This window comes from Nannospalax galili, unplaced genomic scaffold (assembly GCF_000622305.1).
Source record: "Nannospalax galili isolate Female #2095 unplaced genomic scaffold, S.galili_v1.0 scaffold139, whole genome shotgun sequence".
NCBI classification, from domain to species: domain Eukaryota; kingdom Metazoa; phylum Chordata; class Mammalia; order Rodentia; family Spalacidae; genus Nannospalax; species Nannospalax galili.
In genome coordinates this window covers 832,140-859,586 of record NW_008345884.1, presented here as the reverse complement: position 1 = coordinate 859,586, position 27,447 = coordinate 832,140, and the positions used below count along the sequence as shown (strand labels likewise).

The window sequence follows — 27,447 nt, the reverse complement described above, 5'->3', positions numbered from 1 at the left end:
TGTGTGTGTGTATGTGTGTGTGTGTGTGTGAGGCCGGGTTATGTGTGTGTGTGTGTGTGTGTGTGTGTGTGTGTGTGTGTATTGTGCATCTGAGATCAGAGAATACCCTTGGGAATCATTCTCAGGAGCACTTTCTACCTCATCAGAGGGGTTCTTTTATTTTTGGAGCTCACCAATTTGGCTAGTTTGGCTGGCTAGCAAGCCCCAGGGCTCCTTCTGTATCCTGCACATCCCCAACTCTGGAATTGCAAGTGAAGGCCAGCCCAGCTTTTTACTTGAGTGCTTGAGATTCTTGTTTGCTTAGCAAGCACTTTACCAACTGAACTGTCTTCCCAGCCTCTACTTTATGTTTTTTTTTAAAAAGAAAATGTTAACTGTTAGACCTGTAGCCTTATCCATCTGGCTAGAGTTTTTTGCTCTTGTTTCTCTGAAGGTAACCTTCACTGGTTTAAAGGTGCAGTGTATATGTCATTTGGAAGGTTTTATATTAATATGACTCTCCACAAATAGATAAAAAATTATTCTCTGTGGGCTGGAGAGCTGACTCAGCAGTTAAGGGCACTGACTGCTCCTGCATGAGACCCTGTTTTCGGTACTCAGTACTCACAACATGGGTGCATTCACATACTTGCAGGCTTGCCATCAGAGTGGAGTTCAGAAGTGTCAGAATCCCTGGAACTGGAGTTACAGACGGTTGTTAGCTGCCTGTGGTGCTGAGAACTGAACCTGGGTCCTCTGCAAGAGCATCCAGTGCTCTTAACTGCTGAGCCAGCTCTCCAGCCCCATAAATAAAATATTTAAAAAAAATTATTCTATGCTTTTTTGTGTGTGTGTTTTTGACTTTTTGAGACAGGAAAGTCAAAAAGTTGGCCTAGGACTCACTATGTAGACCACGCTGGCCTTGAACTCATAGAGATTTGCCTGCCTCTGCCTCCCGAGTGCTGGGATTACAGAAGTGCGCCACCACACCTGGCATTATTCTGTGTAATTTTAAAAAGTTTTAGGAATGATATAGATAGACCTTAGAATATATGTCCATTAAAATTTTTGCATTTCTTATTTACTGTTGCTTTTGAAACTTGCCTGTGTTGACACAAATTAATTCATTTTAATTTCTTAGTAGTATTTCATTTTTGACAATTATATTGTTTGCAGGTTTCCTACTATATTTTACATTTTGTATTTTATTATTGTGTGTATGTTTCTGTGTGCATGCCTTATGTGTGTGTGTGTGTGTGTGTGTGTGTGTGTGTTGCATGTCATGATGTGGGTGGAGGTGAGAGGACAACTTTGCAGACTCAGTTCTCTCCTTACACATTTACATGGGTTTCTGGGACAAGCTCAGGTCACCAACTCGGCAAGCACCTTTACACCCAGTCTTCCTACTGTTAAGGACAGTTACAATTCTAAATAAAAATAAATTTTTCATGAGCATTGAATGAATCCTCTAATCTGCAAATTATCATCAGCACTTACTGCCAATCTGATGGGTGAAATGGCACCTTTTTTGGGTATTATTATGTATTGAAGAACCAGAAGAATTTGCATATGTGAAGGGAAGAGAACCAGGGGCAAAGTTCATCTCACAGTCAATAAAAACTTCAATTTTTTGACTGTGACCTACAGTCAAATATTTACATTGTGACTTGGTACTAATATTTGAAATAAAAGATTACAGTAAACAGCTTAGCCTTGTTAAACAGAATATTTTGTTTTCACTTTAATTAAAATGCCAGCTGTTATTCTAATTAAGTTATAATGTATTATAAAGTCAGTTTGAAAATCACTACTCAAAAGTAGATGTATTGAGGCTGAGCAGGTAGGCTGGATGTGATATAAGGGATACCAAGGAGTTAGCTTTTCTCTCTGATTCTTTTCAGACCTTTTTTGGCAGTAGAGTCCAGTCCTTGGTTGTTCTCTTTCGTCCTAAGAGTAAAGTGAGTGAGGAGAAGTTTTTTGATTTCAGTATTTTGGGAATAACATGAAGAAGACTTCAGATGGTAGTGGTTAGGCTGGGGGATGGGTGTTAGAAACTTTTAAAGAATAAGTTTTGAAAATTTGGAGGTAAGCTTTTGCCTTAATCTAGAAAGGAGCTGTGGTGCAGAGCTGAAGCAGTGGCATGGTGGATGCTCAGGACACCATTTGGAGAAAGCTTGTGGGTGGGAAGACTGAAGCTGGCCGACTGGCTGTGGAGACCAAGGGTGAGAGAAGAGTTGAGGGTGACAGCTGGGTGTCCTCTGTGGACTAACGGCATGGCATTCAGAAGAGCACATCTGAAAGGGGGAATAGATGTTCAGTTATTTTAGAATGCTACTAGAGCTGTGGGTGGGGTGTGAAGGAAGCCATTTTGAAAATTTGAGTCTATAGTTCGAGAGAAGCTTGGGCTGACAAGACATTTCAAAGTTACTCCTACTTGTAGGTGTCAGGTACCTGAGACAGAGAGATTTCTCAGGGAAAATGATGTGAGAACATGTAAGAAAGTCAAAGATGTGACCATAACAATACCAACAAAGAGGAAGTAAATAGAATGAACTATTCAAAGAATACTGGCATAGAGAACCCTGGGAAAGAGGTTATCACCTGTGAGATAAAGGAGACCTGGAAATCGTCCAGGGTCAGTGTCAGTTACATCTGGAGTCCTCAGGAGTCAGCGGGCTAGGCCCGATCCTGAAAAGGGAGCAGTTGCCTCTGTAGCTGTTGAATAGGTGCTAATAATGCTTTTGAAGTAATTTTGAGTAATAGTATACCATTTAGTTAAGTGTACAAAGGATGCTTGAATTATGTCTAGTGAGTTCACATAGCAAGCTGTCACTGTCTTACACAGTTGTGCATTTATGTGTTAAATTTAATAACACTGTTTATTGAACTTTCATGGAAATTGTGTAGAGTACAAAATAACAATAACTAACTGGTAAAGCAAGTTTTAAAAATTTGTAATGACTTCAGTTTGAGCCAAGTAAAACTGTTGGTTGTAATTTAATAAAAATGTAAGCCATTTAGGAAATAGCATATCTGACCTTCAGATATGGCAAATCTGTGCTCTTTCTTTCATGCTGCTTAGTGTTTTAGCATCAAGGGCAAGTGAGGAGAAGCGATGTTGGCTTTTGATGATTTTTGTAGGAGAGATGCTGTTGCTTGTCCTGTAATGTGTCTGTCTATATTTTTTTTGTAGATTCATCTACTTTTTTCAAGTTGAATAATGTTTTTATTTCTTTCTTTAATGAATACAGTTTTTGAAAAATCTTATAAATAAATGTGTGAAACATTGCAAAATTCAGAATGTACTATAATTTCTCTAATTTTTTAATTGTAAACCATTTTATAAGCATTCCTATGTAGTTGATATTTTTCTGATGAGGGCATGTTTTTGGCTATTTGAGCCATGTTATTTTCAGGGATCTAGCTATAAATTCTTAACATTTTGCATCTTATATGTAAGAACCAGTTATATAGTGGTTTAGTACATTCCATTGAGTTTTGAAAGTGATTTTCTTAATGTTTTCTCTCATCTGCTATGTGGCGGGTCCTTGTTCCTACCAGGTGGTGCTGGAATGAAGTGAACACAGAAATTTGCATTCTCCAAGGGATTGTTGACATCCTATTGGAGTTAGCTCCCAAGAAGATATTTGACCGGGATAAGAATTTGTGAAGTGACATTTCTGCCCCATTGCTAACCTTTATCTTAATTTCTGAGAATCAGGAAATCAAAACTGAAGTTTCTTAGCCTCGTGTTTATGTCTTTTGTTCCAGAGTGGTCCAAACTAAAAATTGGAACGTAAGACCCAAATTTGGACAGAATATTGAAGAATGAATGCCAGCTACCCATAAGTTTTATTTATAGCTAGTCAGAATTTGCAACTAAAGAATGAAATCGATAAATAAGTGATGAAACTATTCTAATATGTTTATTATACATTCAAATTAGTTTTCATTGTCCTTGGCCATTTTTACTGCTCTACTTAATATATTTGATTAAACTCAACTAATACTTAAATAAGCAGTATCAGGTACTCATTTTTTTATTACAAAACATTTTTTATTTTTAAGAATTTCATATGAAATTCTGAGCTGCTTAAATATTTAAGTATATATATTACACATAAAATCTTTACTTCTAGCTTTGTGAAATGTTCACTTCTAAAGTGAAATTATGTATGATGTTAGCTATCACAAAACAGCATACCCCCATGACTAACTCGGCGTCTTCTCAGTCCTGACCAAGTGGTCATGCACAGGCTTCTCCTCTTTGCGTCTGCTTGTGCACTGTTGATGCTTTTCTGAAACATGCATCCACAACAGCCCTTCCCTCCCTACCCCCCCCCCAAAAAAACCTAAAAAGCTAAAACATGCATGAATGAATTCACTCAGCAAATACTTATCCAGTGACTATGTCCTGAGGGTACAGTGGTGAGCAAGATAGGACCACTACTGTCTTGATACTTTATATACTGGTAAGGGGACACAATAGATTAAAGAAAATATGATAATTTTAGGTGTAGCAGATTCAGTGGTGGGAACTCACAGACTTTGGGATGGGGTAATTGTCTCTGGTTGCTTTTGCAGCTAAGTGACAGCATCAGCAGGGACTGGCTATATCAGTGGTCAGGCTGTCCCTATAAGTCAAGGCTGGGAAGAGCCCAGGGTTAGGCTGTAGGAGAGAGAACATTCTTGCATGTGCAAAGAGAAGAGTAGAGGGAGAATTGCTAGGGAACTCATACTTTTACACCAGTGTGTTGAGTGCATCTCTGTGTGGGGAGTAGCCTCTGGTCTAAGAGTAGAAATAGGGAGCCCTGATGAGAGGCTTGTGCAATTCTCCAAATGGGAGATCATTGTGGTGGTGATGAAGAGCAAAGATGTGCACGAATGACTCTTAGGAGTTAGTAACTGGATGTGGGAATAAGGGAAAAAGTGATCTCAAGTGTGGCTCTAGTTTTGACTTAAGCTATTGGGGAGTCCCTGGAGCAGAAAATTAAGGGCTTGCTATTGGACATACTAGTTTAAGATGCTTGTTAGCTATCTAAAGAAAAATGTTAAATGGGCACATGGGTAGATTCATGTTGGGTCCTAAAGGGGTTGGGATAGCAATCAAAAATCCTTAGTATCAGCATATAGGTTCTTTGTAAAGCCATAGAACCAGATATCACAGAGGGGAAGGTTTGAGAAAAAAGGCATTTTGGTTTATACTCACTGAGAAATAGTTGGTGCAGTTTTAGAGGCCTGTGGCTGACTAATGAAGATAGTAATCCCAATGTTAACGCTGTTTGTCCATAATCAGAAACAAACTAGACTTGTTGGTTAAAGTAATGAAGAATTTCCTAGTTACTACCTTGGTCATTGCTCTTTTTTAAGAGCATTCTTGACATGGGTTTGCTCTAAATGTAATGAGACTTATGAGCAGAAATCAAACTGTTACAGGCTGTCACATCTCATTTAGCATCCATCTATTAATTTTTACAATATCCAAATATTTTCCTCAGCTTTCTTTGGGGGACCGTACATTTCTTCCTCCCTCCCTCCCTCCTTCCCTCCTTCCTTTTCCTCTTCTTTTTTGACAGTGTCTCCATATAGCTCCAGCTGATCTGAAACTTGCTCTGTAGACCAGGCTGGTCTTGAACTCACTGAGATCTGCCTGCCTGAGCCTCCAGAGTGCTGGGATCAAGGGTGTGTGCCACCACACCCAGCTCTACATTTCTTTTTAGATGATAGAGGACAAAACTATTTTTAACACTCTTCTTAATCCAATATTCATAAACAAAAGATTGGAATGGTTGGCATCAAAATGATCAATACTAATTATTCCTTAGTAGTAAAATTTTATGTTTTAATTAAAAAATATATATCTTCCGTATTAATGCTATATTTGTAACCTTTAAAAAGTAAAATACAGTGCCGGGTGTGGTGGCACACGCCTTTAATCCCAGCACTTGGGAGGCAGAGGCAGGTGGATCTTTGTGAGTTCAAGGCCAGCCTGGTCTACATAGTGAGTTCAAGGGTAGCTGGGGCTATAGGGAGACCCTGTCTCAAAAAGACGAAAAAAAAAAAAAAAAAGAAGAAGTAAAATACAATTATCAAATTAAGAAATACTCTTTAAAAAATAAAAAGTAAAAACAAGCCAGGCATGGTGGCACACACCTGTAATAAAAGCACTCAGGAGGTGGAGGCTAGAGAACAAGTTTGAGGCTAGCCTGGGCTATACAGTAAGAATCAGACAATTCTCCCCTAAATAAAGTACACATTAAATTACTTTTTAGAAGTCAGTTTTACTCTATAACTTAGTAAGTAATACTATGAAATAAAATAATGTATTTATGATTTTGGTCAAGTACTTTCCATTTTAATTTTTTGGATTATTTAGAAGTTTGTAATGATAAGATAAATATAACTATTACTCCAGTCACCTAGGGAGAAAAATTCTTAAAGACTATATGTCTGTATATCTGAACGTTATCCTTTCTCAGAGAGCTAACCAGCCCTTTGCTTAGATTATGTAGGGCGAGTTCCAAGAGTCCACAAACCTGAACACGAGAGCAAGTCCAAGTGGGTCAAAGGTCATCTAACTGGCTATGACAGTACTAGTTTGTCTTTGGCCTTCAGGTAGCCAAAATTAATCTGGCAGAAAATCATTTTTAAAGAAAGCCATACATGTACACATAAGATGCTGATGACTGCATGATTCAGAAAACTTAAAAATATTTTTTTTATTTATTATTTTTATTTTATGTGTATGTGTGTATTGCCTGCATGTAGGTAAGTGCACCTGTATCGTGCAATGCCTGCGGAGGTCAGAAGAGGCTGTCGGATCCCCTGGGACTGGTGTTACGGACAGTTAGCTGCCATGTGGGTGCTGGGATTCAAACCTGGGTCTTCTGCAAGAACAACCAGTGTTCTTCACTGCTGAGCCATCTCTCCAGCCCCATGATTCAGAAAACTTAATGCTGTATTTGATATTAAAACCAAATTATAATTTTTCTGAGATTCAGCCTTATAGTTCAATTTGAACTCTTGAGTTTCATAAGTAGTTCTTAAAATGTGCCTTACCTTTTTTTTTACATAAGGCTTTTAAAAATCTTTTTATTCTTTCTTAAAAATATTTTTACTGGGGCTGGAGAGATGGCTCAGCAGTTAAGAACACTGAATGTTCTTGCAGAAGACCCGGGTTCGAATCCCAGCACCCACATGGCAGCTAACAACTGTCCATAACTCCAGTGGCAGGGGGTCTGACGCCCGCTGACCTCCATGGGGATTGCACGACACGGGTGCACTTACACACATACAGATAATACACACATACACATAAATAATAAATAAAATTTAAAAAGATAATAAATAATAAAAAATATTAAAAAAATATTTTTACTGAACTTTTGTGTACTTCATATAATAGATCTTAATCAAATTTAGGCTCCCTCCCCATAAGCCCCCCTCCCCCAGTGGATTTCTACATAAGGCTTTTTAATGACATTGTGTTATATGTAATAGTTCACATAGTAAAAAGGCATTTCTTTTATTTTGATAGCTTGCATTGAAAGGCTCCAGCTACACTGGACTACTTGAGCGACATCGTATTCACACCAAAAATGTAGAGCATATAATCGATAGTTTACGGTAAGTGTGTGGGATAGGGTCTTGGATGGGCTTTTACATTCAGGACTCCTGATTTTTGTACTAGAAGCTAATGCTTAGATTTCTTTTAGTAAAACTTGTCATTATTCACTTCCAGAAAATTATATTGAGGTTCATGGACCCTATTTTATAGTTTTCTAAGGAGATTTGTATTGTACATTTAACTGAATATAACAGAATCAGTGTAAGAACATGCTGTTCACCGAGTGTTCTAGTCAGTGTTTCAATGTCTGCCACTCAGTGAATGCTGTTGAATTTCAGGTAACATTTTTTGGTTTTCTAATAAATACTTAAGTGTTAATCTGTTAACAATTTTTGTATTAATAAATTTCATCATAAGCAATAAAGGAAAATGAAATTCTGGCCAATGAGTATTACTGTTAGTAGTTCTAAAAATGCTTTTAAGGAACATGGAGATTTGGGTGTTGTTTATTTTTCTTTTATTCATTTGCTTCCTGACCTGCCATAATTAATTGGCTATTGTAATGAAATATATTGAATGAAAATAAAGCCAACTTTGTAAACTGTATCATACATTTTACATCTCTGTTATAGTCTGCCTCTACAGAAAATATGTTCTTCTTACATATGCTACCAGTAGAAAATGTGTGTAACTTTTTTTATCCTAGGAATGAGGGGATTGAGGTTCGTCTAGTAAAGAGGAGGGAGTATGATGAAGAGACCGTTCGATGGGCAGATGCTGTCATAGCTGCAGGAGGTAATCACTTTATAGAGGCAAGGCTGTGTGATATGGAAATCCTTTTCTGTATACATACCCTGGAGTCTAGATACTTGATTCCTTCAAGGGTCCTTCAGAAGACAATTGTTTGGATTTTTAGGGCTAGTACAGTGGAACTCTCAGGTTCTCTGTGTGTGTTTTCCATAGATTTAAGGGTTTTTAATTCCACATTCAGAAGATGAGTTGTAAGTGTATTTTGGCTTAATTCTGCGAGCTCTAATAAAAAATCAAAGGTGAAAATTAGAAAAGTTATCTCATTATTTGACCACAATATACCTATACTTGCTTTGTTCTGAATTTTATTATTATTAGTGACCACTGTATCCAGCTTTAAATTGACAATGGTTGGAAAAAAAGTAATTTGGACATGGTTGAATGTTCTCACTAAAATATCATAAATTTGGACTGATGTTACAGGAGAGGGAAGGAAATGTTTGGGTGTAGAGCAGTAATTCCCATTTGGGTGGGGTTATTGTCATCTAACGGGTAGAGGACAGAAGTGCTACCACACACCCCTTTGCAGGGTAGCTTCCTCAGTCTTGCAGTGTTGAAGTCCTGGCACAGTGCATAAATATAGTCGACAGGAACGGCTAGGCCATGGCAGTCAGCTGGGTGAGGTATGATTGTACTAGTTTTCAAAATGATGTTAAATATTGATTTATAACACAACTCTGGTAATGTCTTGTACTCTGTTAGGGGATGGCACAATGCTTCTGGCAGCAAGTAAAGTCTTAGACAGACTTAAACCAGTTGTAGGGGTCAACACGGATCCAGAACGGTAAGTAAAATCATATTTATTTTCTGCTTGGTTTGTAAGATCTAATTTTTAAAAAATATTCTACACATAGACATTTCTGCTTTGCTTTTTGTAGTTACCCATTTGTGATGAATCTTAAACTTTAGAAGTTATTCTTTAATTCATCTATTGTAGTCATATTGCTGGGTTCTCTTGCTTCATAGATTTTGCTACAGTGCATGATGTGTAAGTGCAAGCATCATTGTTCCTGGCTACCGTGAACATTAGAACCATGTTCCAAAAATAATTTAGTGGTAAAATTTAAAAATAAACAGTTGACCAAGTGACTGTTGGAGACCCTCGGCGTTACTGATGTGTCATCTACCCTTCCTTGTGGTTCTCACTTACAGTTCAGGGTTGAACCTGTACTGAGTTTTCTGGGTTGACTTCCTTGACTTAAAGAATATTTTTTGTCTGAAAACTTTAGTTTTTCTTAACCAGCTTCAAACTCACCCTTACTTGATTCTGGCCATTCACAGCCATGACTATTCCTAGACATTATAACCAACCATAATTTCCCAACTCTGCAGTATCTCTGGTAGGACCACACCCTCTCTACCTTAGTATTAGTCTTACTCCTTCATCTACCTGAATTTGCCCTTTAATATTCAGTGATCAGGTCTCTCTTTTCCTCATTTGTTTTCTTAAGGGCATCTTAAATATTTTTAAATCATCTTTCTGTTCAGTTCTAGATTAGTCTGTCATCCTTTCCACTCTTTATCTTAGCTTTGAAAAAGCCATCCGGGGAAAAGTATCTTAGAAATTTGTGCTTGTGTTTTCACAGATCGTACTTTTGGCCATTTTTTTCTCCGACCTTCTCTGTACCTTCAGTACTTGGCAGAATCTTCAGAGTTGCCCACATCCCTGTGGTCCTGCTCAGCTCTTCCTCATTCCCTGTGGCAGCTACTTTTTCCCTTTAGTCCAAAATATATCCTGTTTCCTAAATCTTTGCAGACTTTTCTGGATTTGTTTTCAACTTTTGAGTTCATTGATAATGCTTTTCGGTGAAGACCACTTTAGAGACCAGTGATAATCCTGAATGTAGTGGCTATTTTAATCTTTATCTTAACTTGAGTCTGGGGTTTTAAGTGTAGATGGTCTCTTATATTGGCATTTTCTTCCTATCTCTGTGACTTCTTTGTATTTCTTTTGGAAACACTTACTTTTGCTCACTACCTCAGTGCTTGTGTTTTCACAGATCGTACTTGTGGCCATTTTTTTCTCCGTTCTTCTCTGTGCCATCTTCTGCTTCCATTCTTATCCTTAGTGTTCTCACTGTACTCAGTGACGACACTACATACTGTATCTGCTCAGAATCCGTGGTACCTCCCCCTCCAGCTAGAATTAGTCCAATTCTTTGCTGTGATTAGCACAGCCAACTCATCCTGCCTTTCCTTGGCCTTTACTAGCTTTAACAATTAAGTTCTTTATCTCAGGCGGTCCCAGGCAAACTGTTCCACAGGTGGTCACTTACACTGTGACTTCCAAGGCTCTAAATTATCTGGTTCCTGACTATTTTCTGTCTTTATCTCATCTTATTTTTCTTTTTCTTACACTATTCTAGCACATTGGCTTTTAGTTGGTTATTTTAAAAAAAGCAACATGTGAGGGCTGGAGAGATGGCTGAGTGGTTAAGAACACTGACTGTTCTTGCAGAAAACCCAGGTTCAGTTCTCAGCATCTATGTGGCTTCTAACAACCCTCTGTAGCTCCAGTTACAGAGGATTGATGCCTTCTTCTGGTCCTCATAGGCATTCCATACATGTGTGTACTTATATACATGCAGGCAAATACTCATACACAAAAAAAGCAGTGTGTCGACAACTGATCTCTACTTTTCTGCTCCATTCTTGAAAAATGGAGTTATTACCTGTGATGAAGTTGTGACCACCTTTTCACTCCATCATCAAACTGGTAATAAGTTCTAGGAATCCTGCCTTTGAATTTATCTCTTGCCATTCTCGCTACCACTTAATGTAGCTTAGGCCTTCAGAGGTTGACTGAAAGTATTTCAGGGGCTGGAGAGATGACTCAGCGGTTAAGAACACTGGTTGTTCTTGCAGAAGACCCGGGTTTGAATCCCAGAACCCACATGGCAGCTAACAACTGTATGTAACTCCAGTCCCAGCAGATCCGACAGCCTCTTCTGACCTCTGCGGGCGTTGCACAACATAGGTGCACTTACCTACATGCAGGCAATACACGCATACACATAAAATAAAAATAATAAATTAAACAAAATGTATTTCAGTAACCAGGTGTTTGAAACGTTGAAGTCTGTAGAAGACATTTTACATGTAAGCTGTGACTTAACTCATGGCCTTTCTAAAGTGCAAGTTTGATCGTAGTCACCCCTTCATTGAAATCTTTTAGGAGTTCCCTGTGATCTTCAGGACACATTGCAGTTCCCCCTAGTTAATATACGTGACCTTTTGCCATATGCTGCTTCTCTGTATCCTTGTATATTCACAGGCACTATATATTCTTGAGTCCAAAAATGCATGTGTGGATCGAAACTTCTAGGAGCAGCCTAGAATCTTTCTTAAAGGCTTAGTGTACAATCTAACTTTATATGAGCATCTGTTCACACCATGGTTAGATACTGACTCAGGGATGCTTTGACTCTGGTCAGAGGCTGTGTTGACATAAAGGATAGTGCATAATTTGAAGGAACGAGTTCTCCAGAAGGCGTTTGTTATTTCATGCTTTTTTATGTCCCTCTGCCAAGAGTGTCCTTGTATTTATGCCAAGTTTACTCATGGCCATTCCTTCAAGATGGAGTGTAAAAGTTTATGGCTATGGTTCTTATTTATTCAAGACTGCTTCCTCTCCTGGCCTCCATCTGTAACTTCCTTCCTGCACAGACAGCACTCTTCATGTTATTTTCTGTTTGTTTGTTTCTTCAGTTAGACTATACATTCTTTTGAGTGTAGAACCTTGTATTTTAGTTTTTTTTTTTATCACTAACATAGTTTTTCACATAGTAGTCAGTAAACTTTTTTTTTTAGTAGTCAGTAAACTTTTAAAAAAAATTTAATATTTTTATTTGTGTATATGAGTGTATTGCCTGAGTGTGTGTAAATGCACCTGTATTGTGCAATGCCCGAGGAGGTCAGAAAGACTGTTGGATTCCCCTGGAACAGGGTTTATAGACAGTTGTTAGCTGCCATGTGGGTGCTGGGAATCGAACCCTGGTCCCTTTGCAAGAGAAGCCAGTGCTCTTAACTGCTGAGCCATCTCTCCAGTCCCCAGTCAGTAAACTTTTGAAGAGCGAATGATTAATTAAATGATCTTAGGGAGTAGGCCTAGGACTTCAGCCTAGCTAAATTTATATTCTTTGAGTTTATATAATTAATATCATTAATTTAATAATTAATCTTTGATTGCCTTCAGTGTTGATGCTTGTGGATTTTAGAAGTTCTTAATAGCCAGTTTTTATATCATTAAGGTAAGACATTGTTAATTTTAGGGATATTTTATAGTTGCTAAATTATATTTTCCTTTAAAAAGCTGGTGGAATAGTCATAACTTGTGGATTTAGAAACTTGTAAACAGAAGGTGAGCAGAGTATGAGGCCTAATGAGAGACCAGGAGAGAAAATAAAGAACTTCTTAAGTCTGTTATTCTAAGTAGAAAATAGAGAGGAAGAAAAGCTGCACTAACAACTTGTCATGAGGTTATAGAGGTCAACTGGGGCTGCAGAATCAAGGGCTTCTTTTGGGCTGGAACATCAGTTTCCAAGATGGCTTGTTCACATGAGCTCATCACAGTTGAAAGCATTTCAGTCTGTCTTTTCTGTCTACTACACTGACTCTCCTGAGCCTGATAAATAATTAACATTTGAATGCTTACTCTGAAAAAATCAATAGAAGGCCATGGTATTCAACATCCAAGATAGCACCCTAGTATTCCACTTAGGTACCGCTCAATGCACCCCTCCATTTTCTGTCAGGGATGACCTATGGGACCAGTGAATATGGTGTGACACTGAAAATTCCAAGACTGTTGTAAATGATTGTAAGTGATACATTGCAGCTTCTGATTTTTTTTTTTTGATTGCTTATTCTGTGGTAATTTAACATGATATGAGGTCACTCTAGTAACTCTGCGGAGAGATGCTTACCTTGAGAGGAATTGAGGCCTCCTACCTATAGCTTTTTAGCTTTGAGCAATCATGGAAATAGAGCTGGTAGATAAGTCAGGCCCTCAATGCCTAGAACCCAGGCTGATACGTGAGTATATAACCTCATGAGAGAGGCTTCTGTTGACAGTATTTTGGACTTCCAGTTGATCTCAGAAGGTATTGTTTTAGCAAATGACTATATAACCTTTTATATAGTTGATGATGCTGGAGCGTGATGCAGGAGAATAGAATGTTCAAGGCCAGTCTTGGCTACATAGTAATACCTTGTCTTAAAACATTAACAATAACAAAATACCAAAAAATTAAAAATCAGGCCCTACCTGATATTCAGCATTGACCTATGTACATGAAGAAATTAACTATACTTTGTAAAAATCTTTCTTTGCTTATTAGTTAACAGGAATTTGTTTTGCCAAGTCTACCCTTAGGCATTCCTTCAAGACCAGAGCATCATATAATGGTGACGATTTCTGGAAATCTTTAGGAGTTGAATATTGTCATGTCCTATAGCAGCTTGTAAGGACTCTTACCTCTTTGTTATTTGCAGTTACTTCTTTTTTTAAAATTTAGTTTTATATTAAATTGTGCGTATATGTGGGGGGGTATGTGCACATTGAGGCCACAAGAGGACGATAGATTCCCATGGAGCTGGAGTTAAAGCTGGTTGTGTGCTGCTTACATGCTCTTAACTGCTGAGCTATCTTTCCAGCCCCAAAAGTACGTGTTGTAGTTTGTCTTCCACATCAAGCTGTGAGTTTCTTAGAGTTCATCCTTGTGTATGTTTTAATAAATGAAGGGTTACATTTGGATAAACTTTTTCAGTTCTTTGTTTTAGGATATCTTAAGTGATATTTTTAAAGATTGCACTTTCACATAGTTTAATTCTTTAGAATAATCTTTCATGGTTATTCAATCAGAATTTTAGAAACAAGGAGACTGACATTAAAGTGGCTTAATATGAAGTTAATATTTAAATAATTTGAAGATAAGATTCAAGCATTCCAGTATTTTTTATACACACACACACACACACACGTGTGTGTGTGTGTGTGTGTGTGTATGTATATATATGTCCCACTATAGATAACTTTACAGGGTAATCAGTAGCGAATTTACTTTTAGTTTTACTATAATGTGGAAACTTGGATGTTACTCTGTTTTATTGAAGCTGGATGCAGGCTATGATTGGTTTGGTCTTTGTTGTTGTTACTGTTATTGGAAGTAAAGACATTTTTGTGGCAAATAAGAACAGAGTAGACATTTTGAAAATTTCATGTCTAATTTTTTTTTGATTTTTAAAAAGTTATTATTTTTATTTTTATGTGTATGCATGTATTGCTTGTATATAGGTCAGTGCACCCATGTTGTGCAATGCTCGCAGAGATCAGAAGAGGCTGTCAGATCCCCTGGGACTGGAGTTATGGACAGTTGTTAGCTGCCATGTGGGTGCTGGGATTTGAACCTAGGTCTTCTGTGAGAACAACCAGTGTTCTTAACCGCTGAGCCATCTCTCCAGCCCCTCATGTCTGATTTTTGTAGCTCACTGTTACTCTTTTTCCTTCCTTTAACTCTTTTTCTCTCTCCCTTTTGTACCATCCGAACATCCCTTTGAAAACAAAGGTCTGAAGGTCATTTATGTCTGCCTGTTCGATACACACATTCCTTCCCAGAAGCTTTACAGAAGTTCTATCGTGGTGAGTTCAGGTAGGAATTTCTTACTGTTATACTTACTTGATACTTAAATAAGTATGTGCTATTAATGCTGTTACAAAGGGGACCAATCAAATAAATTTGGGTTACTTCATAGTTGTAGCAGTAGCCGTAGAAAGTGCAGTGAGTGAGTCACAAACAGATCTCACTGGTCTAGTTAAAACTAAGTAGAGAAAACATGACAGATGTTACTTGGCTTATAGTTGCAAATAAAGATTTTTATGCCTCAGGGAGAATGGGACCGTTATCTCCCCCTTTTTAAGTCCTATTAAATACATGTTCTTTCTTAGCATTTGGTAGAAAGATAGTTCAAGCTGTTAGTAAAAAAATTCACTGTTCAAATGATAAGATTTTATATTTTTTGTACTTTTACCTATTGATGACTGGAGGATTGTATATTCCACCTATGCTCTACTTCCTCGAATATTATATACATGAAGTATTTATGAAGCAGTGGGGATGGAATTTTTAAAAACATATTTCTCAGGGCTCTGTAAACACGAGAACCCAAGTACGAATCCCCAGAGCCCACATAAGAAGCTATGCCTGGCCCACACTCCTATAACCCCAGCACTGTGGGGAGCAGAGACTGAAGGCTCTTTGGGGCGAGTCTAAGTTCAGGTTCAGTGAGAGACATGGTTTCAGAGGAATAAGCAGAGAGTAGTAGAGTAGGGTACTCATGTCCCCCTCTGGCCTCCACACACCACATGTACATACACCCCACTCACATACACCACACTCACATTCACATACACAGTAAAATAATTTTCCTGTTGAGTGGTTAGACTATCAAAAAAGCAGCAGATGGAGAGAGAAGTTGAGATATGATTAGCCACTTATATGTGAGAAAGCCAAATTAGACTACTTTTTATAGCTTAAAGAAGCTTTTCCCCCTGATATTTGTGGTTACGTTGCTCTAATATATTTTTTTTTAATTTTAATTGGCACAGAGTATTTGTGCACAGTTCTTGGATACAGTGCTGCATTTCAGTACATGTTTGTAGTGATCAGCTCAGGATAACGCATTACCTCAGATACTTTGTTTTTATACTAAAGCATTCAAAATCCTCTCCTAGATATTTTGAAATCCTTAATTCATGGTTGTCAACTGTAGTTATCTCACTGTGCTATTGAGTATTTGTAGGGGGACTGGTGAGATAGCTCAGCAGTAAAGGTGCTTTCTGCCAAGCCTGACAACCTGAATTCCATCCCTGGAACTTACAAGCTCCGTAGGTAACCAATTAATCACCAACTGGGAATATGTTCTTGTACATTTACCTAAGAGACTCGTCCCTTTGGCTTTGATTGCGTCAGTATTGGTTTGGAAATCAATGAAACATTATTGGCTTTTTGTCAGTTTTTACCCCAAATGTCATTTGCATCTTTAGATGAGATAAAAAAATGCCACATATTTGTCCTCTTTTTCTTTAAGATTTATTTATTTTATATGTATGTGTGTTTCCCTGAGTGTATGTATGTGCACCATGTGCGTGCAGTGCCCACAAAGTCCAAAGGACTGCAACAGATCCTCTGGAACTAGAATTACAGGTGGTTGTGTTACCTGATGTGGGTCCTGGGAACAGAACTGGGCACTCTGCAAGAACAGCAAGAGCTCTTAACTGCTGAGCTATCTCTCCAGCCCCACATATATCACTTCTTAACCTCTTTTTCTTTTATTGATTAAAAACAATGACCATCATGAAATTTGGGAGGATTTTTTTGGTGGGGGGGGTTGTCCAGCTTATTCACCTATGTCTAGCACATACCTATGTGTAGCTCATATGGACTTATGGTTTTTATCAAAGACCTTGACTCAAATTCCATGGGTGATTTTAATGAGCTTATTAGATATATCCATTATAACTGGAAAGAGAAATAACCGTATATGTCTTTGAACAGGAACCTGTGGCTAGGTGTTTCTTATTTATTTGTGGAATAATTAGCTTTTTAGTATGCAGTTTTAAATTTCGTGAGGTTATTATAATGTCTAATTCTTAGTTTAGTATATTTTATTTTAATATAACTTTCTTTTCCTTCACTCTTTTAAGGTGGTTATGGAGGCAGCGTATCAGGTTATACCTTGAAGGGACTGGCATAAACCCAACTCCTGTGGACCTTCATGAACAGCAGCTGAGCTTGAATCAGCATAGCAGAGCCTTCAACATTGAAAGGGTTGATGATGAAAGTAGGTAAACAGAACATTAGCCTGACTGTGGGACACTGTAATTTCTAGTTGTGTGGATTCTAAGCTTTTGAGGCAATTTATATTTATTTTTAGTGCCACTGATAACTCGTAAGAGTACAATGAATTGTTTTTGTTAAAATTTTATTATAGGAACTTGGAGAGATGGCTCAGTGGTTAAGAGCACTGGCTGCTTTGGCAAGAGGACCTGGGTTTGGTTCCCAGCATCCACAAGGCAGCTAACAAATGCCCATAATTCCAGTTCCAAGGGATCTGATGCCCTCTTCTGGCCTCTGTAGGCATTGCAGACATGTGGTCCACTTAACACGTGTACAAGCAAAACACTCATACACATAAAATAAAAATAAGTAAATTAAAAAAATTTTTTATAATCAGAATCAAAAGAAGTAGAGCATATTTCTAGAGGAAGTGTTTTATAGGACAGGTTTAAAAACTGATTAGGATAAATTATAAAGTACTTGACAGGATAGTTGATACTTTGGTAAAGATCTTTGACATCAAAAAAAAAAAAAAAGGAAAGCAGTAGAGATAAACTGAGCTAATGTGTTGAAGATTTCATAATTACACATCTTATGTGGTTATAATTAATCATATTTACTTGTAGTTACAGTTGTTGATTCAAACCTTTTTTGTTTGAGAATTTTGTATTCCAGCCTAAAAATTTTTCTTGAAGTAGATTAAGGAGAATATTATTGGATGGTGATTTGCAGCTTTTCTATATGAGGGTTAAAGTGAATACTCAGCTTGTGCCAATTTATGGATTATTGTTTAGCATATTTTCTCATTTTTGTTTTCTAGTAACTATAAGACTTTATGGTACAAGAAAATCCCAAAAGAAATATTTATGGTCTGTTATAATAAGATAACTTTCTTCTTTTTAAAAATTTTCTGGGTAAACCTCAGGACAGGCTACTTAGAAGCTGCCTTTACGTACATACCTCCTTTCTTTCTCTATTCTGTCATAATGCTGGATGTTTGCATCTACTTTCAGAATTAATCATGGAGATTTCCAGTTTTATTATTTAGCATGCTTTTAAAGTGTGAGTGCATGTCACATTTCAAAGATTCTCTTTCCCTTAAAAATCATTTGATTTTATAAATCTTTAAGAAATTATATACACATGAATTCCAGTTACTGTTTTTGAAAATCTTTAGTAATTACTAAGTAAGATTTTAAAATCACAGCTGGAAATTTTATTTCATCCTTCATTAAAAGCAGTTGCCAAGAGCAGGCTAAAGAGATGTCCTAGGGGATACAATACTTACTGCACAAGTATGACGGCTAGAGTTCGAATCCCAGAACCCATGTGAAAGCTGGGCAGATGGCTGCCTCCTTAATCGTAGCACCTGAGAGGCAGAGACGTGGGATCTCCAGGCAGACTAGCTGGAGTCAGTGTGTTGCAGGTTCAATTGAGAGACTCTGCCACAGTAGATAAAGTGGAGACCAGAGCAATCAAGGAAGATATTCTCTGCCAATTTTGGGTCTCCACATGCACATAACCACATGTGTACGCACATCCACATATATGTGCTCCAATACATGCAGACATTCATATATACTCACATCATATATTTTTACATATATAAATATGTATGATGCCATCAACTATAAAAATTATAATTATTTTAGCATTTCTAAAATTCAAGTAACTGTCTTGAATTTCCTCCCTTTTACTGTAGGATCTGAGACTTCGGGACCCCAACTTTTGCCAGTGAGAGCACTAAATGAAGTCTTCATTGGGGAGAGTCTCTCATCCAGGTATCTTTAAGCTTGTGATCTTGAATGTGGAATTTAATGTTTTAGTACTTCTTTGGTATTTTCATTTAATTTCTACAATGTGACTATGATTTGTAAATAAGTAGTATTATGTAAGTATTAGAAATTAATTAATAAAATTATTTCAGAAGTTTATGAAACCCTATGTCAAAGGTGTTGAGGTTCCTTATTGTCCTTCTTTATTAAAGGTGCTTGATAAGCACTTAGGAGAGTGATATACTAGGCACACATTTATCCACAGATTTTGTCAGTCATTAAAATTTCTGTACTAAAGCTGAGTATAGAAGCATAGACCTGTGCTTTCTGCTGCTCAGGAGGCTGAGGCAGGAAGATTGCTGGAGCATAGGACTTGGGGCCATAGTTTGGGCAACATAGTGAAAACTGGTCCCTCTCCCAACACCCAAAAGAGAAAAATTTCTCCACTTACTGTTTTAAAAACTGATTTATTTGCTTGTTCTTCTATCCAGGATCCAATTATGAATCATGCACTTCATTTTGCCATTGTGGCTTTAAAATTAATAATAGTTTCTTAGTCCCATCCTATTTTTTTTTGTCTTTTGTGATCCTAATGTTTTTGAATATTTTAAGCTAGTTGATTTGCAGGATACACTTTATTTTATGTTTGAATGACTTTTCTTTCATTGTACAGTCTTCAAGTGAAGCATTTTTGGTAGGATTGATAGTAAACCCTGTTTAGTGTAACACAGCATAAGGCAATAAATTATAATTCGAGATTGTAGTATTTCTTAAGGGCTGGGGGCAAATATCTCAGTGGCAAAGTGCTTGCCTAATGTGTGTGAGGCTCTAGGTTTAGCCCCCAGTACCACACTCAGACACACACAGACACACACACATAGTACACACATATGTACACGCGCACACACACACAGATTATAGTCATTGTTAGTAAATATTTAATTGAGTATAATTTCTTATTAGGAATAAATGTAGCATATACATTGTTACTGGCAAAGTAGTATAACTTTGTTTTAAGTTACCAACAGCTCTTACAAACCTTTTTAAAAAGTTACTCACTATAAAATAACCATAAAGTGTAACGTTAACCGTATGTCGTACTTTAGAGATTGATTTCTCATTTTTCAAATGATAAATAGATTAGTTGTAATTTAGAGATGAGTTTTATGTCCTTTTTCCCTGTTACTACAACCATGTGACCCTTTGAGAGCCATGTAATTGAATTTCTAGTTTTAATTTATGAACATTTACTAATCTGATTGTTTCACGTCATATCTTTTCACAGGGAGCTTATGATGAAAAGGATTCATCAAAGCTAAAAAAGATATCCACATTCTAGCCAATACTAAATAAATAGCTTTAATAGTTTTATTATCAATCCAGGTTACATTAGAAAGATGACTAATTAGGCAGAATGATTTGAACAGTCTTTTTGAATTATAATTGTTTTATTGTAATATTTATTCAATAAAAATATAGTGAGTGCCTGTTATGTACCCTGTGCAAGCCACTAGAGACACAAAGATGGGTATGAGAAAGGTAATGGCACCTTAAATTCTTGGAATTTGGTAAATATGTAAGTTTTAAAAATGTTAGAAGTGAAGTTCATTTTTCCAAGGTATTTGCAAGAAACTTAATATTACAGTGTAAAGTGTAAATTCCTTTTAACTTGTGAGATATACATATATAAGAAGTTTTTTCTTTTGTTGCATATCATTTTTCAGACAATATGGAGATGATAATAGTTTCTACTGTTTGATAGAGAGATAAGGGGAAAATGAAACTTGAACTAGTGATATTCTAATCATTCCTGTGAAAGGCAATTGGAAAAAGTCAAGTTAAAATGCATGAGGAAGGTAAAAGGTTTTGTGAGTTTGTGTTTACTCTAGGAAAGCCATTTGGTAGTTCATTTATTGTTTGCATTTGGTAAGAAGCTATGGTTAACTGCTGTGAGCCACTGCCTGCATTGCTTTATACTTTGTACTTACTGAGGAAATAAACACCTTAGAAAGGAGGAGAGTTAGGCTTAGATGATGGACTGATGGGGAGTCAGTGAAGTTTCATAGGGTGACTGCTGCTGCTGCTGCTGCTTTTTTTTTCCTTTGATGTCTCATCCTATATCTTTATAAGATAAACAGTAAGTTCAGTTCTGATGCTGTTGAACACAGTGTAATTATTATAGAGATTTTAGAGCTTTTAAAGATTCTGACATTTAGACCTTTAAGCAAAACCAGAATGAATGAAATGCCTGCTATATATCAAGCTGCACATATTATATCATCTTAATGCTCATGGCAACCCCAGGAGAAAGACAGTTGTATTTATTAGCGAAAATACGGAAATCCAGAGGTTCAAATAACATGCCTAGGCCACATAACTAGTTAGAAGCAGAGCTGTGAGATGAGGCCATTATTTCTGATTCCAGAGACTGTGTTGAGGCTTCACTGTGCTCCAAAAACTTAAGTGCTTTGCTTGAAAAATATGAAGTGCAGCAATATTATTCCTGTCTCACTTAATAATGTTCTTAGACTTAAGAACATTTGAAAAGCCCTTTTTTTTTTTCTTTTCTTTTATTTGTTCCACCCTAGAATGCCTTATTCTTGGGCTGTAGCAGTGGACAATTTAAGAAGAAGTATACCCACTCTAAAGGGACTGTGAGTTTTATTGCTGCCTTAAAAAAATAATCATCCCCCCCAACAAAAATTTTCTGATTTGACTAATCTCAACAAACCTGCATGTAGAATGATACTTAATCTGCACATCATTTTGGGCTCAGCATCTCCCACCTGGCTATAATTTCCCCTGGCTGGTTCTCTTCTGAGTCTCTTCTCCCCACTCTCACGTCTTCTCTTGTTCCTGCTTCATTCTAGCATGGTAGCAGACATTTCTGTGAATGTAGCTGGCTTGTCTGTTTGTAATAGGCTCCTGATGTGCATTTTCCAGCAGATAAAACTGAGCTATGAACTAGAGCAAATGTGACTCTCAGGCCTGCTATCTTACAAGGACCAGCAACAAGAGAAACAATGATAAGAAGGTGCATCATGCAAAACTTTCAAAAGTTAGGAGCTTGCAGAAGAAGCTGAAAATTTAGAATAAGAGAAAAATTGCCATAGTGTTATTTCTGCAAACACGGCTAGTAACTCTTAATTTGAAAAATCATATTTTACTAAGATTTAAACTTTTTAATTTGCTGGAAAAACATAGTCTAGTGTTGATCAATGACACCATTATTTTAAGATAGAGTTTACGAAGTAGGCTTTTACATATTTCAAAAGTTCTTTGGCTCATCCATTGTTTTAAGAACAGTGTCACGTTTGCTGGTGTCAGGAAAGCCATTTATTTTCATATTTATCAAGTATTCTAATATGTCAGTTTCTCAAGACTTATCCTTCTGATTTTATTGTTTTGTCCACTGGTTTAGAATTGGTTGAGAATTTTCTTTACAACTTTTATTATCTGTTAGCTTACTACCAGTTAAAATAGCATGATAGCACATAGCTTAAGAAACAGGAATTTAGCAGGTACTGTTGATAACACAAAGACTTAGATATAGATTTAGGTATATCAGGTACTAGGCATCAAGACTGACACTCAACTTAGGGATGTTATTTTCTGTTTTGAGTTTTGAAAGGAAGCTCTTTGTACAAGAGTACACAGCAATGCAGGTAAAAATTTGCAAGTCCCTGTCTGAAATATTTATAGAAAGGAGGCATCTGGATCAGAAAGGCATGTAGATAAGGAAAGGGTTTTTTCTTTTTCTTTTCCTTCTGCTTTGTTCACTTAATCAGCATTAGAATTAGCACCATGATGTTTGTACCTACTAAGTCAGATATGTCTTGGTCAAGTTGATTCACTTAGATTTCATGAATTTTGAAGGCTATTATTTGTTTTATTCAATAGAACCCTTAACAGATCAGCAAACACTTTTCTATTTTTAATTCATAGAGCTTCCTACTATGAAATTTCAGTTGATGATGGCCCATGGGAAAAACAGAAGAGTTCAGGGCTCAATTTGTGTACTGGAACAGGATCAAAGGCCTGGTGAGTAACTTGGGATGTTGCCTATCAAGGTGTGTAAAGTAATTTACTTACTTTTACATTGGTGCATCTGAGTCCCCTAGTATGAAAAGATAGCTGGTGATGTTTTGTATGTTTGCCCAAGGTCTGGTGGTTCACTCATCTAGTGGATTTAGAAGTCCTGCTTTGACTTTTTTAGTTGAAACTACAGCTTTGATTTGGTCAGTGTTGAATCTACTGTGTACTGTTTGTAAAGAAATGACAGAAAATGGGAAGTGGATTGTGGGACTATATACTATATACTTTTTTTTTAAGGCATGGTATCTTATACCCCAAGCTGGTCTCAAAGTTGCTAAATAGCGTAAAAGTCCTGATTCTTCTGCCTCTACCTCCTAAGTCATGTGTCACTATTAGACCTGGTTATATACTTTTTAAAAGTTAAGAATGTAAAGGAATAAACACAAAGTCCAAAGCAGAAAAGGCTTGAAATTTGTATGTAAAAGGCCTAATTGAGATAGCTTGGGATATCCTGTATTCTCTGTGCAATTTTTTCTGCTTCTTAGTACATATATCTAATGCAGTTGCCTCCCACACATAACTATACAAAGTCGAAAATTATCCGCTAGATAAGATGTTAATAGCCGGGGTTTTTTGGTTTTTTTTTTGGTCTTTTTGAGACAGGGTCTCCCTGTAGTTCCAGCTGTCCTGGAACTCACTATGTAGACCAGGCTGGCTTTGAATGCACAGAGATCCGTGCCTGCCTCTGCCTGGGATGCCTGGGACTAAAGGCGTGTGCCACCACACCGGCATTAGCCCGTTTTTATCTAGCAACAAACCTGATCTTACTGTCTTCATTTTTTCCCCTGTATCCCATGTATTGCTTACCAGCATCACTATTCACCCAGACTCTGTGACCTAGAGGAAAAGCAATACTCCGAACCTTACCACTCCGTTCCCTTCTTCTTTTCTTCACTCTCTTCACCACACAGCCTCGTGCTAAGTCCTGTTCCTTGCACTTCCTGATTATTTGCCAGCTTACTCAACCCCTGCTGCTGCTACCTTGGTCTAGACCCCCATCTTTTTAGCAGATATTCTTTGTGTTTGACCTTTATCTTTTCTGGTTGTCATCTGTACACTTCCAGCAGAGTAATATTTCTAAAGTGCAGGGAAGTTTAGAGGATGTCCATTCTCTGCCTTAAAACTTTGATGGGCACGGTGTTCATGTTACTTAGTCTGACATGTGAAGCTTTATAAAATATGGCCATGGGCGTCTTACTGATCTGTCCCTGCCCTACCTTTACCCTACCCATCAGCACCCTGGAGATGCCACTGGCTACTTGAAGTTCTGAGTACACACCTTGTTCTCTTTTTCACCTTTTGTTTTTGCTCAGTGTATCTTCCTGCTCTGAATTTCTGAACGCACTCCACTGTCCATCCACTAGTTAAAGAATCCAGTCTTCAAATGGCATTCTCTTTAGGAAGTTGTCATTAACACTGTGTTTTCATAAGCACAATGAATTAATCCTATTTTTGTCCTTCCGCACCACTCTTCTCATAGTGCTGCTCTAGCATTATCGTATTACTAGTCTGACAAGCGAATGCTCAACTAGTTTGGGGAATTTGAGGGATCTGAGGTGATGGCTAGTCCGTTTTTTTTTCTCCTGTTTAATGTGTGTGTGTGTGTGTGTGTGTGTGTGTGTGTGTGTGTGTGTATTGTACCCAATATATATTTATTCATTCGAACCTCTTCAGATAAATGACTGTGCTCTCAAAAGTAGCAAAAACAATGGTTATTAAGCTGTAATTTTAGCTGGGTGTGGTGGTATGCCTCCAACTGAAGCTGGAGGATGGTAGTAGGTTTGAGGCTCCATGGGGTCTACATAGTGAGACTCTGTTTTAAAGAACAAATAAAATCTCTTCAACAATATAATTTTAGTTTTGAGTAGTTTTAATTTAGAGTTTGTTTCCTCCTTTTTTTTTTTTTTCTTTTTGTCTTTTTGAGACAGGGTCTCCTTGTAGCCCCACCTGGCCTGGTACTCACTATGTAGACCAGGTTGGCCTTGAATTCACAAGATCCACCTGCCTCTACCTCCTGAGTGCTGGGATTAAAGGCATGCACCACCATGCCTGGCATTGTTTCTTCCTTTTTAAGTATAACTTTAAAAACTTTATTATAGGAAATCTTAAATGTATATAGTCACAGGTAGACAAAATAGTGCTATTGAATGTCCACGAGCTTATCAGACAGTTCAGTAATTAATTCATGTCCAATCTCATTTCCTTTATACACCCATCTTACCAAACTCCTTTATCCTATGTTATTCTGAAGTAATTTTGAAACATCATCTCATTTCATTCAGAGGTAGTAACAATACATCCTTTAAAAAAAGAAACTTAGTTTCAGCTAAATAAAATATTTTGGAAAAAAATAAATATTATTTAAAAAGATAGGTTAATATATCATTTTCTTGAGGGCTGGTGAGAGGAGCATTTATAAAGTGAAATTTTTAATAATTATTTTAAAAATTAATCATCTAGTGATACCACTCAGTGGGTAAAGCATTTGCCACCAAGGCTGGCAACCTGAATTTGGTTTCTGAGAACTTTTGGGAATAGGTTCTTTCCTAACTTCCTAACTTCCACATTTGCTTCTCCCACTCCATGCCCCCACAAAATAAATAAATGTAAAAAAAATCATTTAGTAAGCTGTGAAACTATTCTGTAAACAACTCATAAATTGGAAACATTACAACTGACAACTCTCATTTTTCATGGAAGCATCTTTTCTACTGAACATGGGAAGTATATTTGCTGAAAACAAAAATGAGAATTAGAAATAATTCTCAGAATTTTTCCCTTTTCTTCCCCATTGTCTCATCTATAAGATGTGTACGTATGATAACTGCAATGATGACTTGGGGTTTAGGAGAACTGTAGGGACCACTGGGCAGTTTTCCAGCAATATGCGAGTCTCCTTGTCTGAAAGATGAGAGAACTAAGGTAGATCAATGCTCCTACTTTCTGTTCTGAACTTAAATGATTCTATAAGTTTATGTTCTATGCACTATAATACAAACTGTTTTACAGGCAACTAGTCTTGCTACTTGGTACTGTGTTAATTTTTTAAAAAATATTAATCCTATAGAAATCCTGAAGGGTTATCATCTCCTTTTTGTAAAGAAAGAAGATGAGACTTAGCAAGAATACAAATTTAGGAAAATAGCAGACAATTGGTTGCTCTCAGAATACCTTTACAAGCACAGGTGTGATTGCCTGAACAGTTGTTGTTACTTGTGTTGTCTCCCGTGGAAAGTCAGCTAAATGGAGAAGTAGTAGAGGCCTAAGCTACCTGTAGAGGACACACAGTTGAAAGGTGAGTCACTCCTTAGGTGGCTCTCTTAGAGTCAGTGACACTGTTATATAACAAAAAGGGCTAGAAATCTACCCATATGGTCAGGAGGAAGAGGAGAGAAATCCCATCTTTGCATAGTCAAACATTTTCCCATGGGAGTAGGAGATAGGGATTGTACTTCATAGCAAGCAAATTGTCCCTTCTCACTTCAGTCTTCTGGTTAGTGTGATACATGCTTGTGCTCCGTGCACTGGAAGAAGCACTGCAGAGTGGGCTGCCTTCTGTTTCAGTGAGGTTCTTAAGACACTTCCCGTCTTCAAATATTCAGCCTCACCAGACTTCAGTAAGGATGAGGTGTTTCATGTGATAGATTTTAGTAGTTGAAGAAAATACTCAATAGCCTTAAAATTTGGTTATCTTAGGGAGAAGTTATATCTGATTTTACTTGATGAAGATTATAGTAGACCTAAGAAAAAAGTCATATTTTAGCTAATATCTGTGTAAAGGCATTTAGTTTGTCCTTCAAGTAGAATGTAACCTATCACTTAAGATACAGGGAATTAACTGAGGTCTACATTATAATTACAGGACACATAATCTAACACCACTTCAGAGAATTTATTTCACGTTGGATTCTGTTTCTATAAACTGTTTTTTTTTGGGGGGTGGGGTTGTTTTGGTCTTTTTGAAACAGGGTTTCCCTATAGCCCCAGGCTGGCCTTGAACTCAGAGATCCTCCTGCCTCTGCCTCCCAAGTGCTGGGATTACAGGCGTACACCACCATGCCCAGCTTCCATAAGTCTTTTATATGATATAAATTTAAATTAAAGAAGGTTCCTAATCAGTTTCAGTAAGTGTTCCTGTACCTGTCTCTGCATTATATGTGGAAATAATGTTCAAGTATAAATTGCTAAATTGAGGAATATGTTCATTTTATTTTTTTGACAGTTGTAATCTCTGTATTTTTTTTTTTGCCAGTTAGTTATTTATTTAATAACCACATACTTAGAAGAAGCATTTCATTACAACAACATTGATATATTCAGTAACAATTTTCTGAGCTAAGATGTATCTTTTTAAAAATTGGCTGTAAATTTTTAGGTTTACAGT

At 37.1% G+C, this 27,447-nt stretch overlaps 1 protein-coding gene across 2 annotated transcripts in view; it reads left to right on the top strand.

Moving 5' to 3' along the window:
- Positions 1-27,447, top strand: part of Nadk2 (NAD kinase 2, mitochondrial) — a 57,163-nt gene that overhangs the window by 12,884 nt on the left and 16,832 nt on the right. Inside the window, exons 2-9 of one of the 2 annotated variants that reach the window (XM_008842071.3) lie at positions 7,517-7,605; positions 8,253-8,341; positions 9,059-9,140; positions 14,923-15,006; positions 17,061-17,197; positions 18,896-18,974; positions 21,557-21,622; positions 22,914-23,009. In XM_008842071.3, the coding sequence (XP_008840293.1) occupies positions 7,517-7,605; positions 8,253-8,341; positions 9,059-9,140; positions 14,923-15,006; positions 17,061-17,197; positions 18,896-18,974; positions 21,557-21,622; positions 22,914-23,009 (722 nt within the window). The remainder of the gene's footprint in view (positions 1-7,516; positions 7,606-8,252; positions 8,342-9,058; positions 9,141-14,922; positions 15,007-17,060; positions 17,198-18,895; positions 18,975-21,556; positions 21,623-22,913; positions 23,010-27,447) is intronic. The other variant, XM_008842072.3, reaches the window with a different exon arrangement.